Below are 19469 nucleotides of genomic sequence, written 5' to 3'. Positions count from 1 at the left end.
CGTGCTCTTTTCCCTCCACCTCTGTATCTCCTCTGTCTCAAGGAAGTAGTAAATAAGGAGCCCATTATTTTCACAGAATTTTAACTTATCCAAGAAATATCTGTTGACTTCATTCTCTCCTTTTCCTACATTCTACTATAGAAACATTGAATAAAGAGAGGGCTTTATTTCTTTCTGAATGAGGAAGTTGTTTTTTCTCAACCACTTAAACCATGGTGCCCTAAAAAGCATGTCCACAAACTCATGACACCACACAGCCCACTGCCACAGCACCACCCATCCTTCCTGCAAGGACCTACCCCTTGCCTGCATTCCGTTTAAGAAGTCATTCTTGGTACAAATCAATAGTGCGTGTCCGAGATGAGATCTCCCGACTCAGGCAGAGTCTCAGTGCCTTTCTGAACCATCGGTAGGAAAAGACATAGATGATAGGGTTGCAGGCTGAGTTGAAGTAAGCAAACCAGATAAAGATGTCGAAGACCAGTGGTGGTGTGATGAAGTTAAGGAGGCTGTCAACCAACGTGTCAATGGTGAAGGGAAGCCAGCACAAGAGGTAAATGCCCACAGTAATGCCCAGGGTCTTGGCAGCTTTTCTTTCACGTTTGGCAGCCCTGGCCAGGTTTTTGCTCAAGGTGATGATCTGCTGAGCCTGCCTTGTGGCAACCACAAAAATCTTCACATACAAGCTGATCATGATGAGGCAGGGGAAAAAGAACATAGGAAAGTTTAGCCAGCCCCAAAACTTATTGAATAGCAGTTGGCAACTGCCCACGCAAGGCATCTCTTCCAGCCACTGACTGAGCCCATTCTCTACCACATCCGTGTAGAGGAGGAAGGCAGTGTAAGCCGCTGGGATCCCCCACCCTGCCAGGATGTACCTGATGGCCACCCTGACTGTGAACTTGGAGGGATAGATCAGGGGCTCGCAGATGGCACAGTGGCGGTCAATGGAAATGAAACAGAGATGGAAGATGGAGGTGAGGCAGAAGAGGGTGTCCAGGTAAGTATGCAGGCGGCAGAGGAAGTCTCCAAAGTACCAGCAGCTCTCTACTGAGCGAACAGTGCTGAGGGGCAGCACTAGCAGACCCAGAAACATGTCAGCCAGGGCCAGGGAAAGCAGCAAGAGGTTGGTGGGAGTGTGCAGCACTTTGAAGTAGGACACAGCAAACACCACAAACAAATTTCCTAGGACTGTAATCAGCATGCCTACTGCACAGGCCAGGTAGATGGCCAACTGAATGTCCAAAGGATGGACTGTCCTGGGGCAAGACCCATTTACCTGGTAGCAGAATGCTGTGGGGTGTTCTTCAGCACCTTGGTTGAGGACAGCACTCATTTATGGTTTCTACTCTTCCTCTCTCTGGGAACTGGCCACCTGTCCCAGCCAAAAAAAAAAAAAAGGATATAGAGGAGAAACTGAAGGACAGTTTGGAACCTAGTGCAACTTCCTTGGGTACTGAATCAAATGTGCTCTGAAAATCAAAGCAGCATGGGATTTAAGGTCTCATAAGAGTCACTTCTCTGCTAGCTCTGTTTTGCCTGCCTGGGCCCTTTTGAAATTAACATAGACTATATCTTTAAGGAAAAAGAAGAAGAATGTAAGCTAAATGTTCCCGCAAAGACAAAGGAGGCTATGTCACAGTAGGTATTATACAATTATTGAGAGGGTGTCTCTTCCATTTTTGATAAGTTCACCTATTGTGAAATGTAAAGTGAGATTTCAAGTTATGAGTCTGAACCAAGGGAAGAATTCATTCTTTGTAACAAATCATTACTTGGAGAAGGAGTAACTTCTGGCTCCTCCCTTCAAAAATTAAATAAATTGACAGTAAAATCAATAGCTTAAACTTTTTAATTACATGTCAACTGTTCCCAAGAAAATAATTCAAAGTACAAATAATCAAAAGAGTAGAGAATGACCTGATTTCAGTTGTGCATGCTGCACAATTTCTAAAGAGAACACACATTGTTTATAAACTCTAAAGAACTCTCTGATATGAAAAAGTATTTTATCTATCTTAACACTAGCCTGTGAAATTTTAAACAAGTTCTAATAAATTGAATTCAACGTTTCTTTCTTTTTTTTTTTTAAAGATTTTATCTATTTGACAGAGAGAGATACAGCGAGAGAGGGGAGTGGGAGAGGGAGAAGCAGGCTTCCTGCGGAGCAGGGAGCCTGATGCGGGGCTCAATCCCAGGACCCTGGGATTATGACCTGAGCTGAAGGCAGATGCTTAACAACTGAGCCACCCAGGCGCCCCAGAATTCAACGTTTCTAAGCTACTTACATAGGTAGGAATCAGAATCACTTCATCAGAAGAAGTCCTTCTTGTAGTGGGTGAACACAGGTATGTAGAATTCTCTCCCATCAGCACAGATAACAGATGTGCAATCAGTTAATGATTTTATACTCCAAATAGCAACTAATCCTCAGTGTGGTATGTCATGCAAATGAGGGCTTGAGGAGCACCAAGGGACCTAGTTTGCAAGGCTCAGTAGTTTGAGGCTCCTATTCAGGACAGGATAATTTATCCTGCCAATTAATTAGAGATGAAAATTGAAGACACTGGTTTTATATGTTCTTTAGTTTTATTTTTAGTGAGTTTCATATATCCCTTCTGCTTTAGGATTATTCATGTACATTTCTTTCAACAAAATAGTTGAGAATAATTGATCATAAGCCTTTTGGTTTGTGACACCGCACATTGGATTCATCAGGATTATTTTTTAGCTCTATGCTTTGTGTTGGTTAAAGAAATCACAGAAGATGAAACAGTGCCCTGAACACAGCAGAGTTAGATTCTGGTTCTATTACTGCCTAGGTCATCACTTATCCTCTTCATCCCTCTGTCTTCCAATTGGTAAGAGAACCTACAATTACACTTATGTGTCCTTACTTCACATGGATATTATCAAGGAAAATAATACATTCAATCATATTCTGCTCTCTCTGATTCTTGGTACCAAACCTCCAGAGGATGGAATGCCTCTTTATGGCCTTGGAGAGATCATTGCACAATATAAGTCAAACTGATGTTACAAAAATGACATAATTCTAAAGGTGACAAGAGAATATATCTGCCAGCAGGGCCTTTCATAGAAGGTGTAGAGGTCAAAAAGAATGAAGGAGAGAAAATGGGGGAAAAAAAAAAAAATGAAGGAGGTTGGCAGGCATGTCTACCTTCTCTACAAAGCCTGGGCTAAACCCAGTAGTGACTGCTAGAAACTTGCCTTGGTACAAGGGAAGGAAATAGATTTCTGACTCCAGAACTTGATCATCAGACCAGGAAGGATCCTGCCTTATCACAAACCATGACACCCCTTGGTTTATAAGTCATAGTCCATCTGCAATCAGCCAGGAAGTCCTACAGCTCTAAGTTCAATCTGACCAAGAGTCTGTGAAAAATAGGGACAAATGTCTTACAAATAAAATAAGGCCTGAAGAAGGAAATTCTCAAAAAATTTTGTGCTTTGTTTGTTTGGGGGATATGTTACATCAAACCTGAAATGCAATATGCAATCACAAATCTATTTGGAGATGCAGAATTTTAAAAGACTGTTTCTAGTTGTGTGATCCCTAGGTCAGAGATTACCTAATGCTCTGTGCCCAGTTTTCTCATCTATTAATTGAATATAATACAATATACCTACACCACAATTTTGTCATGACGATGAATGAGTATTAGGAATGGTTCCTGTCACAGAGTAAGCAGAATTGGATAGACAAGAGTGTGAGTGGATATTAGTTCAGATCCTGTGTCAACCCTCCCAAGTTAGGGCTCTTGTCCCCTATTCCACTCACTTTCAGAAATATATTCCTGTTACACAACAACTAGGAGCAAAAGTCATTGGAATTTAGATCCTCTAGGTTTTCTTGCTTATCTCAGGATTCATTGATGTTCCTTTTCCTCAGCTTTCTTCGAAGTGGCTATATATTTTAGAAACAGGAAATAAGAGTAAGTGGAATATTTGTAAGATAGTCAAAGTGTTGTTCAGATTTAGGATTTTAACAATTAGTCTTGCTATTTATTAACACTAAAGCCACTAGCCTAGGCTGGAAGAGAGGAATATTAATGTTTTCCTCCCAAAGCAATGTCAGACTCCCTTGAAATAAACTATGAGTTTTGGTCCAGGAGAGAGAAAGGCTACTAGGAGATATTCTAAAAAAGAAAAGATCTAACAATGATCCCCAAGGAACCCATAAATGCTCAGCAGTATTTGGGACAGGCAGTTAGCAAGTTTTTAAGAATTGCCTCTGTTCGTATTTGCAGTCTGAAGCAGCAATCGCCATTGATGACTAAGGTCTGAGGAAGTGAGGGCTTTCTTTTCTTTTCTTTTCTTTTTTTTAACATAAAGAATAGTAAAAGCAATTCCTTTGAAAATACAAATAAAGAAGCAATTTCAGAACTTGTTTAAGGAGTATAAGGTTTCCAGTTTTTAGTAGCCCCTCTGCAATCCAAAGATCAATTAAATGCATATGAAAGGGAAAGCCTAGGTTAGCAGTAGATGAGGTAAAAAGCATGGGCTTTACCAAGAGATAGACCTGGTTTTGAATCTTATAATATTGGAAAAGATGCATAATCTCTTAAAGGAACAGGGGTTTAAGCTAGAGGTTATAGGGAGTCCTAAGATGAGATATTTCAGTGGTTGGAAGTGGCTCCATTGTTCAATCTGATGATACATTCCTTTGACCTAAAATGCAGAGTTTTCCCTACACCCCAAGCTGGGCAAAATTTTCCTCCTCCATATTCCCATAGCTAATTGTGCCTGGCTCTATCATAGGACATATTATCATGTTGTGTAATTGAAAGGTTATGTCTCTCCTATTAGATTATAAGCCCCTTAAAGCCAGGATTTCAATTTTATTCATCTCTGAACCACAAACACTCAAAGTAGCACGTGGCACATAGTAGGTGCTCAGTAACTATTTATTGACCTGAGTGGCTTTCAATACAGAGAGCAAGGTGTCCATGGAAGTCATCCTCCTCCTGAGAGCTGCTCTACTCAACCTACTTACATTCTGGAAAGAAGACCACTGGGTTTGGGGTAATAATGGAATGACTCACTTTTCCTTGGACTAGCCACCTTCCACTTGGGAAGAGCATGGGGTGCTGTTTTGAGAAATAATGGAGCTGATGTTCATGGGCATCCATCATAAAGAACAAAAGTTCTATATGAAGGTAAGGAGTGATGATGACTGCAGCAGAAGCTTCCGCTTGCTCTTTCATTTCTCCTCTATTTAGCTGTGTTTTAGTGGGCAAAAGAAAATGCGGGCCTACAAAAAGGACCTGCCTGTGGCCTCAGATCCGAGTTCCTTGATATTAAGTCACACATTTTATGCTCTTCTGAGGATTGAACGACAAAATGAGTATGAACTGAGTGATGGTTGCCCTTCCTGTTCAGTCCCTAGGCTCTAGCAGTTCAAACAGCCTTGTTGAATCCCTAAAGAGGAAGGAAGACTCATCATGGAAAGCAGATGGTAAAACGCTCCTGCCATCCTATGGTGCTCTATCTATTGCCCCATCAGACCCAAGAAGGAGGTCTATCTCGGCCTAAAGCCTGAGGAATTCCTCCTCCTTCTTTGATTCTTCAAAAGGAAGGAGTACCTTAGCCTCTGGCATGTTGCCTTCTGGATTAGGGGCAGAGGAAATCTCCTCCTGAAGGACTGAATTATTGCAATCATTAAAGAATAAACCAATACTCTACTAAGCATCTCAAAACCTAATTTTGATTTCAAATCCTGTCCTTTGATAATAATAATAATTTGCTGAAACATCTCAAGACCTAAATGTGCTATATTCAAATGACCAAATTACAAGTACAGGCCTCAAGAGGCTCTTTTTTTTTTTTTAATTTATCTATTTATTTGAGAGAGAGTGAGAAAGAAAGTACACAAGCAGGGAGAAGGGCAGAGAGAGAGGGAGAAGCAGACTTCCTGTTGAGTAGGGAGCCCAATGTGGGGCTCGATCCCAGGACTCAGAGACCAGGACCCGAGCCAAAGGCAGATGCCCAACTGACTGAGCCACCCAGGCGTCCCACCGGAGGCTCTTATTATTCAACAGAACACGTAGATCCAGAGAGTATTGGGAATTCTCAACCTAATAGAGATGTTATTAAATGTGTTTTGGAGTAATGAGTCATTCCCAATAGATAGTCTACAGTGAGGATAGAGTCAAAAAAGCAAAAACGTTCACAACAGCATTTAGGATTTATATATATATGTATATGTATATATACATATACAAATATATATGAACATTAGAAACCTCAAGGATTAAGATGCCCTGCCTGGATGTGTGATGTCATTTGGCCAGGTCATAGGATGAAGGGGGTTTGGTTAACCAAATATTCTGATATTACTATAAGAATTACTGTAATAAAATGCATTTAACATTAAAACCTCTGCTAATGGGGGGCACCTGGGTGGCTCAGTCGGTTAAGCCACTGCCTTTGGCTCCAGTCATCGAGCCCCGTCGGGCTCCCTGCTCAGCGGAGAGCCTGCTTCTCCCTCTCCCTCTACCTGCTGCTCTGCCTACTTGTGCTCTCTCTTTCTGTTAAATAAATAAATAAAATCTTTTAAAAAATAAAATAAAATAAAACCTCTGCTAATGATAACAAGTTTTCTCTTTGCAACCTACCAGTGTCTGAAAGTTATCGTTCTGAGAAGAACCTTCCTTCCTGCAAAAGTGGGCAAAGGTTATAAATAAATTGTATCAAACACATAGAAACAGTTCTAAGTTTTCAGATATATTCTATTTGGCTGGAAGAGTCCTTCTACTGAATATCTCCATTTAAGAAATTTACCAATCTATCAATCTATGAGATAATGAACAATATTTCTACATGACCAAACCTTTCTATAAAACACTTCCACTGTTGAGTCATCAGGAAAGGGAAGGGAAGATCTGATTTCTATTCTCAGGAAGCTCACTCTATGAGCATGAAAGCTTCATTTTGAAGGTTGCAGATGTTTCTGAGTCAGTAAGTCATTTTCCACTAAGTGCCTCTGTTGGCCTTGTCCCCAAGTTCCCTAGTACAACATTGTATACATGTGACCAAAGAGAACAGGAATTAAATTCAGCTCAATTTCTTCTTTATAAATAGGCTCTTTCTTCCATCTTGTCTCTCAAGAGAAGGAGCCCCTACTTGTCTAACATCCTTTGGTTTATAACAGTTTATTTCTGTGAATTTGAGTAATTCCCATTTTCTTCAAAGTTCTGTTTCAGTTATCCAGTGAACATGTTCAGAGATTTTTAGGGGAAAGGAACCATACTAGACACTGTGGGACACAAAATTGGAAAATAGAAAGACATAGTGTCACACAAAATAAGCTTATAGTCTAGTGAGGAACCAATACACCTGTGTGCACTCAACTCTGGTCAAAGCAGGAGCCAGAGAAACAGGTTTGGGGTGGTGGGGTGTGCATAGAGGGAGGATGCTGGATACATTGAGTTTGAGATCTTGTTGGAGCATTCAAAAAGATACTTCGTTGGTAGTAAGAAATGAAGGACTCAAGTTTGGAAGAAATGATACAGCTGAAAAGAAATACGTTTGAGAGAAATCTACATAGACGTGAATATTGAAGCTGTGAGCTTAGCTAAGGTTAAAGCAGGGTTTCTCAACCATGGAACTATTGAAGTTTGGGGCCAGATAACCTTTTTTGTGGGGACTGCTCTGTGCATTGTAGACTGTTTAGCAGCATTCCTTACCTCTACCCTCTAGATGTCAGTATAACTCCCTCCCTGGTTGTGAAAACCAAAAATGTCTCCAGATATTGCCAAAGGTCCACAAGGGGCAAATCTGTCCCTGGTTGAGAACCACCAGATTAGAGAGACAGAGAGATGGTGTGAAGGATGAAAAGAAGATTGTAAAGGACAAAATAAGTTTATGGGGTAGAAAGAAGAGAAAGACAGAAAAAGACATGTAGAGACATTTGAGGCAGTAAGTATTATCCTAAAACTCTGGGGGAGGGCAGGAACTTCAGTTTGTGAATGAAGCTCAAGCTTGGTGAATAATTAGTATGTACACACAGACACTCAAAGAGATGGAAATACCACCTATATGTATATACACACACTCTCTCTCCATGTATATGTGTGTATATATACAATTATTTATTGGGAGAAAGAATATATTACTAAACTCTTTCTTTATTCATTCTTCTTATTCAATAAGACAGTTCAATTTTATCAAAATATTAGAAAACTCACATCAATTCTTTTTGAAAGATGTTTAAGTCAGAACCAAACCAAACCAAACAAAAAACAAAATGAAAGTAGCTGTGCCTGTTTCCTTTTCCCCTTCCACATTACTCACATGCTCAATAATCCAGGCCCCCAGTGTTCTGAAGCTCTCTCCCCCACTCCTCTAAGATATAACAATAATCTTAAGAAAGATTTAGATAAACTTGGTGTGGCTGTCAGTGGGTGAAGACCAACTGTATCTCCCCTTCTGATATTTCTAAGAAAAAAAGGAGATCCCTATTTGATTTAAACCAAAGGTATGAAATTCTAAATCCCTAACTGTGTAAATTCAGGAATCAGCAAGCCATGGGGCAGAGTCTCTTTTTATTGGAGGTGCCTCCCCCAGAACCCCAGAAATTGACCAATTTGGTAGCTCTGGTACACCCAGAAAGCTAGATCTATTGCTCTTACTTAGGTGTCCATAACACCAACTGGAAGAATATCTTTATCCAGTAAGTCCATGGCCCTATCTTTGGGGGAAAGAGCATCCAAGATTCTGTACCAGGAAAAAATCTTGGAGAATGGAGAACATTGCCTAAGCATCTGCAGGAAATAGGTTTAGGGTGGAAGAGTCAGGGTGGAAGATGGTTCCCGTGACAATCATCCTCAACGCTTTGCGAAACCAGGAATAAAACATGCCATATATAATGGGATTGAAAGTGGAATTGAAATAACCCAGCCAGAGGAAGACATTGTACAAATCTTCAGGAGTTGTAAAATTAATGAAAGGGTCTGTGATCGTCAAGACAAAAAAGGGCAGCCAGCGCAGCACAAACCCTCCCATGACTATGCTTAAAGTCTTCGTGGCCTTGCTTTCTTTTTTGGATGATACTTTCATTTTGCTTTCTGACCCTCCCTGTTTCCTGGTAGGACCCATGCCAATTTGCCTAGCATGCTTCCTAGCTACTGTGAAAATGTGTACGTAAATCCCCACCATGACAGTCCCAGGGAGAAAGAAGGCTGTAAAGGAGGCCAGCACCCCCCAGAGCTTGTTAAATATCAATACACACAAACCTGTGCAGTCAATGGCTGCAACAAAGTCTTCTGCACCAATTATGTTGAACTCTGAGAATGCCAGGCCAAAGGCAAAAAAGATGGGAACGGACCAACTGATGAGCAGAAAGACCTCTATCACAGGGATGGTAGTTTTGGTGACATAATGCGAAGGGTCACAAACAGCATGGTAGCGGTCCACTGAGATGAAGCAGAGGTGAAAAATAGAGGTGGTGCAGAGCGTGATGTCACGGCAGCTGTGGACTTTGCACGAGAGGTCTCCAAAATACCAGCAGGACTCGATGGACCTGACCATACTGAAGGGCATGACCACACAGCTCAACAAAAAGCCAGTGGTGGCCATGGAGAGAATCAGGAAGTTGGTTGGGGACTGGAGCTGCTCGAAGTGGGCGATGGAAACGATCACAACCAGGTTGCCCAGCATGGTCATCACTATAGCACCCATCATGATAGCGTACATGGCACACACACTCCGCACAGACCTCACATTTCTAGGGCATGAATTGTTGACCAAAGCAAAACAAAACTGTACTTCTGAAGTGTTCCAAAGATCAGGTGAATTCATTGTCTTTGTCCTGCAGATACTATTAGTCTTTTGCAAAAGTACTATGCTTCTCTCCTTTCTGTGAAAGAAAGAGGAAAAACAAGGAAAACTGTTGGTGGGCAAATTTTCAGAGAGGCCCAGCTAGCTGCATTTCTAATCCCAAATTGAACTCCCTATCTACCAGGAGCATTACTTTTCAAATTCAAATATTAAAGTACATAGGAATCACCTAAGGATCTTTTTAAAACACAGATTCTGATTCTGGGGTGGACGTTGAGAGTCTGTAATTCTCACTGGCTCTCAGGAGATGCTAATACTATTAGTCTAAAGACTGTCCCTTAACTAGGAAGGACCTAAAGACAACTAAATGAATATTGTCACCCAACGTCTAAGTAACCCAGTTAAAACCACCTAAGCAACCCAGGTAAATGCCCATATTCTGATTGCACTAATATGTAGCCCTTTCTCAGGATGCCAAATCTATAGACAGATCGAGAATTTTCTCTGTTCCACTTAAATTAACCATTTTGCTGATAAAAGCCCCTCAAGAATAACTGGGACCTATGGAACCATTATTTAGTGTTTAACTCAAACAATAATTACAATCTAAAGATTGTGGTTTTTTTTCCCCTTAATTTCTCTTGTGGGTATTTGCAAATTCTTCGGATCCTGTTGCTTGATACACACTATTTAATTTAAGAAACATTTCTCTTTCCAATGTGAACAATATAGTTTTTAGCATTTAGAACAATTTATGGTAAACTGAAAATGTGCTAAAGCCTACAAAATTATATACATGAGTAATCTCAGAAAAAAGGAGGAGGGAATACTGAAATGAAAGATTCTGTAAATCTCCATTCATATAGCAACTGCATCCACGAATTCAAATTTAAGTTGAGGTCTCCTTGTCCACAGATTGCAAGGCTTCTACTGGGAACAAATTTGACAGACAGGCGTGCTCATTGTTTAAACTGTTACTTTACATAATTTATGCTCTTGCCCTGAAAATGTGAAAATAATGAGACTGACTCACCCAGGGTATGACTGAGGTTTGATTTGTTTTTCCAGTGCCAGCACTGGGTCTGTGACTCTGATGACCAAGGACAACCATTACTGAGATCTAAAGCCAGGTTGGAGAAGTGGACTTTAGCCTGAGAAGAATACATTAAATGAGAATATAAGTACCTTTGAAAATAATTTACCATATTTGCTATTATAGAGCTCAGCAATTTTTTCCAATGTGTATTATTTGGAATTTTAACATCATGGCACATTTTATTTGCTCTGGATACAATAATTTAATTTCTCAGATTTGCATTTTTCTTTAGATATGTTTTAATTGTGCCAATCAAATGTTATGCAATGGAGTTGAACTTGAGAAAACAAAACACAGAGAAGTAAGAGGTAAGACGGACAAAGATTTATTCAAGTCCTTTTTAAACTATGGATTATCAGTTTTGGAACACACAGTACAAATTATTTGATCCCTTATCACTTAAGCCATAAAATACTGAATATAATGAAGTCTTAAATACCAAATTAACTTCTTTAGTGAATTAACTTTATTCTGCTTTTTGTCTTCTTTACTTTCGTGAATTTAATTTTTTTCTTTAATTCTTTTAAAAATTATCTTTAAAGATAGCTAACAAGTACCACAAAATTACTTAAGCATTTGTCACTGTATATCCATAGACACAGCATTCCTTATACAAAATGTACACTCTTCAGTAGTTCATGGTATAATTTGGAGAGTCTGAAGTTTCATTTTTGAAAACTTAATGCCTGAAAGAATTGATATAACTTAACCTCTTAGGTTTGTAAAGTGAATTTCATTTATTTCATCTTATTTATTTACTTTGTGTGGAAGGAAACAGGGTATGCATCACCTCAGGTTTCTGATCCAAAGCTATATATATCAGGGAAGTGTTTAAACATTTAAGTGTTAGAGTAAGACAAAAAGAGTCAGATAACACATCTACTTAAAAAGTTATTACATGGGTGAATTGTGAAGGTAATGTCAAAGGTAATAATACTTTAAGCCCCTACCTGTACGTTCTTGGCCCCAAATTACAAAAGCAAGAAAGCAAATGCAAATGTGGCTGCTGGTCTACCACTTCCTTAAACAACGAAATGGTCATGAAGTTTGAGGTTTTGTTTGTTATTTAAACAATATAACAGAATAGACTCCTTTACTTTGAAGATTCACTTCCAAAAAAGATACAATAATTTTTTAATAAGATTAAACAAGGTTAAACCCACTATGACATCTCACTTTTCTCAGAGAATATTATTATTATACCTTTTATTTTTTTATTATTATTTTTTGAACCAATAACATTTCCAGGGACCAAATGAGTGACAACATTGTAAACAATCACAGGAGGCAAGCATAGGAAATTATTAGTTATTTTTGGTAGGAGGTAATAAGAAACATTTGCAAACAATTCTGGAGAGGAGCAAGAATTGCATTGTCTTTTAGTTCAAATTTAATTCTTTAAGGGAAAAAATAATATAATAAGGAAACAGACACAAGGACTCTGAAAGAATGATTTCCTCAGATTTGCAAAAAAAAAAAAAATGAAAAAAGACTCATGTAATAATTTTCCCTAAGCATTAATTACCTAAAATTCTGTTAATATATATGTATTTCCCTCAAATAAGAAGGAAAATATCCATTGAACTCAATAATGCATTGTAAATAAAGTGGCAATTTTAGGAAAGGACATATCATACCTGCTTTATCAGGCATGATTTTTCTTCCCTTGCTGGTGACATAGCTCAGCCGTTTTACCTCTGAGACTATTTCTGTGGGGAAAAAAAAGATATTATCTTCCTTTGATGTATCTCACTCATTGAGTAGTTTCTTAGGTAAGGGATCTTACTTGTGAAGTAAATTTAAGAAAAAAACTGCTGTGGGTCCTCCTAGCGTTGCCTCTTTAGAATTTCCATGATTTTTTTTAAAAAAATGATCCAGATTTATTTTTTAGACCAGTATTTTAAGTTTGGTTCCTTTCAACAAGCAAAAATAATAAATAAATAAATAAATAAATAAATAAATAAATAAATAAATAAAAAATAAATCTGATCTTTTTCTTCTTTTAATATATTCTTCTCTGGCTTACCAGAATTTGTCTAATGAGGTAATTTGGAGCTAAAATCTTTGAGAGATGAATTATCTGTTGTGCTAAGGTTTCTTACCACGCAACCCGGCAACGTGCCTGGCGGCTCTCCTCTTTGCTGATACTCAACCAGAAAAGGCACTTACGCCCAAGCTCTTATGGGTAGACTCTTGGCAGGCTATGCTGTCATCAGTACATATACACAGAATATGCCTCCTGAGGCCACATTACCTACTTTTGTCCTACTTTGGACAGGTGTGCCCTTTAACAATGTGCAATGTGCTGCCGGCAAAGCGATTACAGCAGGTCACCAGAGAATTGGCTCTGGGAGGGTGAATCAGTTTGTGTGATTGTCCCTTTGACTTCAAAGGAACAGCGTGGACTAGCCTCACAGAAGGCCAAAGTGGATAAAAAGGAAAAAAATGATAGGAAGGGAGGAAACGAGGGAGGGAGGATAAGGAAAGAAGGAAGAATAAAGAAGGAGAAAATTTAGTTAAAATCCAAAAAATGCTCACTCCACTTATTACCAAATGATAGATGTTTTTAAACACTTTAATCCCGGGGCACCTGGGTGGCGCAGCCAGGTAAGCCTCTGGCTCTTCTTGGTTTCGGCTCAGATCATGATCTCAGGGTCCTGGGATCGAGCCCTGCATCTGGCCCTGTGCTCAGCTCGGAATCTGCTTGAGATTCTTTCTCTCTCTCTGCCCCTCCCACTCATGCTTGCTCTCTCTCTCTCTAAAATAAATCAATAAAATCTTTAGAAAAATGAATGAATGAATGAATAAATAAATAAATAAACAAATAAAATGCACAACTGACCACACCACTTTAAAAAAATAAACACCTTAATCCCTAGTGAAAATTTGGCTCATTTATACCTTTTCCTTTTGTTGCCATGCACAATTCAGTGATATTCACACTGCAGTTAAGTCCATAATTTGTCAAACAAAAAGCAGTAAGAACCATGTTTCAAACCAACCAAATGAAAAGTGAAAATTTCTATCATCATGTGGGTGTTTTCATGATCCCTGGGGGAAAGTGTTTCGATTAGGGGACCACAGTTCTAAACACCAAGCTTCAAGTTGTTTCCACTGATAATTTTGTCATCCATCGAGGACACAAAACTGTTATATCTAAATACTCAGTGCTTAAATATTTATAAAAAAATAGCATCAAATTATTTGTATTTAAACTAACTAGTAAAAACCAACTTTATTTCATCCTCTGAGGACTTTTCTTTATAAAATAAAAAGCCTCAGTGAATGGGGATGGTTAGAAGATGTTGGGTTTTCTTTTTACGTTCACTGGGTTTACAAAACTTCTCTTTCCAAACTTCTTCCTAGATGGAGCACTAATAACGTCATAGTATATTTTTATAAATTTTCATTGTATCAGGCAGAGTCCAGTCAGGAAAGTAAAAAGGGAAATTGTTATTTTAACTGAAAGAAATTAACTATGAAACTGTTTTAAGAGATATCGAAGGACTTATGTCCTATTTAAATGGCTTGAAGAGTTTGTCCAGGCTCAAGCTGAGGTTCAAGTGCTTTAGTGGTGTCTGACTAAACAAAATTATTTAGCATGAAAATAACTCCTCAGTGAGCTTGATAAAATGTAAAGCACAGATTTGGTGGCTACAGTTGGATTCTGAGCTGTCCAACCCGTCACCACAGCTCTCCCGGGGCTCCACGGAGGGCAGAAGGACTTTGGAGCACCAGGACTTGATTATTACTAAAAGAACTTAGTTTGCCAAAGGAAAAGCAATGGCATCCTTTTGATCTTAGAAGATCTTTTCTTTCTTTGGCATTAATTTACCAGTGAACCACTCTTAGCTGCTCATCCCCCAAGATGAATAAAGTAGTATAGGATAAAGTATAAATAAGAATAAAGTAAAATAAAAGAAATAAGAATAAGGTAATATAGAATAAAATAAAGATCAAAGAATAAAGTAAAAAAGAAAGAACGAGAGGAGGGAGGGAAGGAAGGAAGGCAAGCAGGAAGGAAGGAAGGAAGGAAGGGACAAACCAGATTAACAGGTACTTACGAACTGCACATTTGAACTTTCAACAGGATTTTCTTCATACACCAAAGAACTAATAGATCTAAATTAAACACAAAATTTAAATGATTCAGATTAGATATATTATACCTGAGAAGCTTTGCAAAATACGTGTTCATCTGCCCTTATGTTTTCTTTTCCCCCACTAGGATTCAAATTTCTAGAGAACAGGATTGAATTCTAGTTTATCACTGTGTTCTGTTCTGTGTTCCTCCGGGTAGGCATCGGTAACTATGCACCATACTCAATCACGGGAGGAGGAGTGATATAACATAATCATTGAAATGCAGTAAAATAAATATCAAAAAGCAAACAACTAAGGTATTTACTGATATACAGCGATGAATGTATACGTGTTTGCATGGATATTTACTGCAGCATGACTTGTTACTGCAGAAATCAGAAACAGTAGGTTAAATAAATTATGATATTTCCAAATAAAAGGATATTTTACAGACTTTTTGAAAAATTAGGCAAAACTTTTTCCTGATATAGAATGAACCCCTGAGATGTATATTAAGTGAAACAACCAAGTGTTCAGAACAGCATGTGTAGGTATTTTGCCATTTTTTTAATAAGTGTGAGAGTACAGTATGTGCATACATATAAGATTGTGGAGATGCCTGTGTATGTCCAGAAAGATATGCAGGAAAGTGATTGCCTCTAAGAAAGAGTCTGTAAGACAAAAGGACAAAGACTAAAGGGAAATTTATTCTTTAGTGTACAGACCTTGGTTCCTTTTGCATTTTTAATATGCATGCATTCCCTTTAAAAAAATTAAAAAGATTTTTAAACAAGTTTTCTTTATTTTTCTTTATGTCATTCAAACATATTAACTAAAACTTTATCTAGCTGTAGGCAGGGTTTAAAAACCCTTATAACTCACGCTTATGAAGGCTCTGAATTTGTTATAGAAATGCAGTCATAGAAATCCAAAGTATTAGTATAGTTTGTGTTCGGTTTAAAGTAATCTTTGTATATTTGTCATTTTCAGTATTTGTAGTGTTTAAGAGACTTTAGCATATTAGGGCATTTATCACCATAGCTTTGTGATTCCCACTTAAAATGTGTCATTATTTTTTTTTTGTTTTACACTGTTAAAATTTTTTTTATTGTTGTTCAACACACACCCAGTAAATGCACAAATATCCAGCATACAGCTTATGAGATTTTAAATACATGTAGACTTGTACAGCCATAATCCAGAAGAGTCATAGGATATTTCCAGCATGCAGATGATTCCCTCCTACCCCTCTCCAGTTATACCTCTCCCCCCAGGAGAAACCAAGTGGAAGAGGAGGGTGAGTTGCCCCCAGGTAGGGCAAACAGAGGAATGATTTAAAATGTGAAAAAATGTGAAAATACAAAGAAAGGCCAAGTTGGGCATGGATAGACGTGATGCCTTTGGTGAGAATTTCAAAACTTTATCTCAGAACAATGAAAAGCTACATTCACCACGTGTCTAGCAGGAAACAGACGGCACAGTTAGCCTGGGAGATTGAGGAGAGTTTAATAAAGGGACTATATACAAAGATGTGGGCAGCATTAAGAAAACTAGCAAGAAACAGCCTAGTACCCAGGGGCAGCAATAACACAGCGTCACCACCCTGCAGGGCCCAAAGTGCCCTGGGAAGGCACTGGTTACAGGCATTCGAGAGGATGGCTCTAGAGAGGGGGACTCCATATGACCTTTCCTGAAGACACTCAGCCAACCCCCAGGGTAATGTGACAGAGAGATTGTCTGGGTTAAATACCTTTGTTTCAACTTCCTCCCGTCCTGCAAGTGCTTCTCATTGGTAATATGCCATTGGACAACCCAGGGCAAGGGAGCCCCTTAATTCTAATCCTAATTTGTGCTCCCCGCTAGGGAAAACAGAGGGAATCTAGCATAGAAACCATGGAAGATATTTAAGAGGGCAGTTGTTAACTTCAGATAACTGTGCAGAGTAGATTGGAAAGCTGTGAGACCTGAGGCGAGAACACGAGTTAACATGGATGAGAGGGAAGGCACATTTACAGATGACCATGTATGTCTTTTATTGAGTACTTAATATCTACATCAATAAATAGAGACAATTTTCCCATAGCCTTATAGCTATATATTTCATGCAGGTGGTTCGCTAAATTTATCCAATACGATGATTCCATTTTTATTTAGTTAGATTTATATCTACAGATGGTCCTCAGTCTAACAACCACATGCCATTGTCCCACATATTGAAAAGCTGGCCATCCCTATGGTGCTCTCTTCCCCCTTGGGAAACCCCTGATGCTGCTTCCATGAGAAGCATGGGAGGGCAGGAGTGGCGGGTGGGACACACAAGACCAAGGCTCTCTCCTTTGACCAAACTCTAATCAGGCTCCTTTAATGCCTGTGCTTAACTAGACGTGAACCTGGGCTTCCCTCTCTGCCTTTGTAAAATCCAGTTTGAGCAAGAATCCTGCTAAGTCAGTTCAGCAAAAATCTCCCACCATTGGTAGCTAACCAGCTTCAACATCTTATCATTCTGGCCTGCCTTCAGCAAAAATTCTGGTGAGTCAGTCTAGCAAGAATTCCCTTTAACCCTGGTGTTTCCTCTTAGTAATTTTCCATCCACTGCCCCAAACACTATTCTTTGGGTACAGATCCCCACTGGAGTTTGTGGGAGTCAGATTTGAGTCCAGTCTTCCCTACTATACAAATCATGCTGTAGTAGCCTCCCTTGAATAATAACCAAAGTGTAGTAGCCTCCCTTGAATAAAGTCTGCCTTACCACCTATAACAAGGGTGATGAATAACTTAACGCACACACATGCATGTCATGATGTTTTTAAAATAGAGAAATAGTTCAGAAGTAGAGAAACAAATGAGACTTTTTTTTCAAGATTTTATTTATTTATTTGAGAGAGAGCAAGAAGAGGGGCAGAGGGAGAGGGAGAGAAGGGGAGAGAATCCCAAGCAGACTCTTTGCTGAGCACGGAGCCCAATGTGGGGCTCAATCTCACAACCCTGAGATCATGACCTGAGCCAAAACCAAGAGTCTGATGCTTAACTGACTGAGCCACCCAGGTGCCCTCAAATGAGACTTTTAAAAGCAGGAACTGAGAAGAAGTCCAAGTATTACAAGAATCACTGGATAGTAAGTGCCTGTCACTACTGAAGTGGGGCAAGTCAGTTTTAAGGTCTGTGATAACTTTTTTTTTTTTTTTAAGTGGTCTTTACACTCAATGTGGAGTTCAAACTCAGGACCTTGAGATCAAGAGTCACATGCTCTACTGACCGAGTCAGCTGGGCACCCCGGTCTTCAACTGTGAGGGGAGAGGTCCAAGTGGTGGTGTCCACCATCTTTTGGGACTCTCAGGAGGAAGGAGCTGAGCAGTGCTACTCACACCCAATTATCTCTCCCTGGATACAGCCTAAAATGTTCTTCTCAAGACCAGCAGTTAGACTACTTACATCAGTAAATATCCTTTGGTAGACATGGAAGTACTTCAGTTATGCATTTATTATGCACCTTTGCTTTTCTACCAACAAGAACAGGGGATGAAAACTGTGATGATGGTGAAGAGGAGTCATCCTTATGGAATCATATTGTTCTTCAAGGCACATGTTGAGCCTGGCTAATTATCCACGGTTGGATCTAGGCCATGGTGTGTCAAGGAATGTGAGAGAAGGGCTTAGAAGAGAGTCAGAAAGAGCCAAAATTAAGTTTTCCTATCCAAAGTTTGCCCTAAAGCTGGACTTGGATTCAGGGGCAGTCTGCCTTCCTTCTGCTCCTCCTCTTTTCCCTCCCACAACGTAATCCCAGGTAGGAGAGGAAGTGGACACGGCTGTTACATGTACTCATGTATTTTCCAATCTATCAGGTAAAAGAAAGTTTCTGTTTGTTTCTTAATGTTTCACAGAATAATCACTGGAAGGATTTTCACCAAACATTCATGATCCGACTTAAATCATAGGCATTGTTGTGCGGATGAAATTTATTTGTCAGGCCTTTAGGGCAACTTTCAGAAAAAGTGATTAAAGCAAGTACAGGGAGAGGCCTTGTGATTGCTGGCCGATGGTGTAGACACACCTTGCAGAGGAAAAATGTAGCGACAAGGAACCAGGAAGTCATTCCAAATATAAACCACAAAGTGAAAAATCACAAAGATAAAAGCTCAAATTGTGTATGATGATTTGTAATCAACTGCTTCTCCTATGGACAGCTCTTTGTAATAAGCTTCAGGGTGTCAGGAAATGACTGAATAATTTATATAATGAGGGTTAATAATTATCCAACACCAAACAATAAAGTAGACTGCTAGTTAATAGTAAAGGCCAAACTTCTGTCACACTTCTCCCATGGGTCCACAGGTTACCCACAATAATCTTCTTTTTTCTGAATTCCTAGAGTGGAATCAACAACCCAAACCATTAGCACTTGATTTTCTTTATTCTTATATTGGTTTATAATTGTCTCATGTGTGTAAATAGAGGCCAGCCTATTCTGAAATGTTTTATATTTCTTTTG

The 19469-nt window shown here is 39.1% G+C and overlaps 2 protein-coding genes across 2 annotated transcripts; both read right to left on the bottom strand.

The window, feature by feature from the left end:
* Window positions 1–325: 325 nt before the first annotated feature.
* TAAR5 (trace amine associated receptor 5) lies at window positions 326–1336 on the bottom strand. The gene has a single exon (XM_032407427.1). The coding sequence runs from the start codon at window positions 1334–1336 to the stop codon at window positions 326–328; it is 1011 nt and encodes a 336-aa protein (XP_032263318.1).
* A 7442-nt stretch (window positions 1337–8778) lies between these two features.
* On the bottom strand, window positions 8779–9822 carry LOC116634316 (trace amine-associated receptor 4-like). Its single transcript, XM_032407428.1, has one exon. It carries the CDS (start codon window positions 9820–9822, stop codon window positions 8779–8781), a length of 1044 nt encoding a protein of 347 aa, XP_032263319.1.
* Between the last annotated feature and the right edge of the window lie 9647 nt (window positions 9823–19469).

Source organism: Phoca vitulina, unplaced genomic scaffold, assembly GCF_004348235.1.
Source record: "Phoca vitulina isolate PV1807 unplaced genomic scaffold, GSC_HSeal_1.0 scaffold9, whole genome shotgun sequence".
Classification (NCBI taxonomy): Eukaryota; Metazoa; Chordata; class Mammalia; order Carnivora; family Phocidae; genus Phoca; species Phoca vitulina.
The sequence above is the reverse complement of the archived record's forward strand: the minus strand, read 5'-3'. Positions and strand labels throughout refer to the sequence as shown.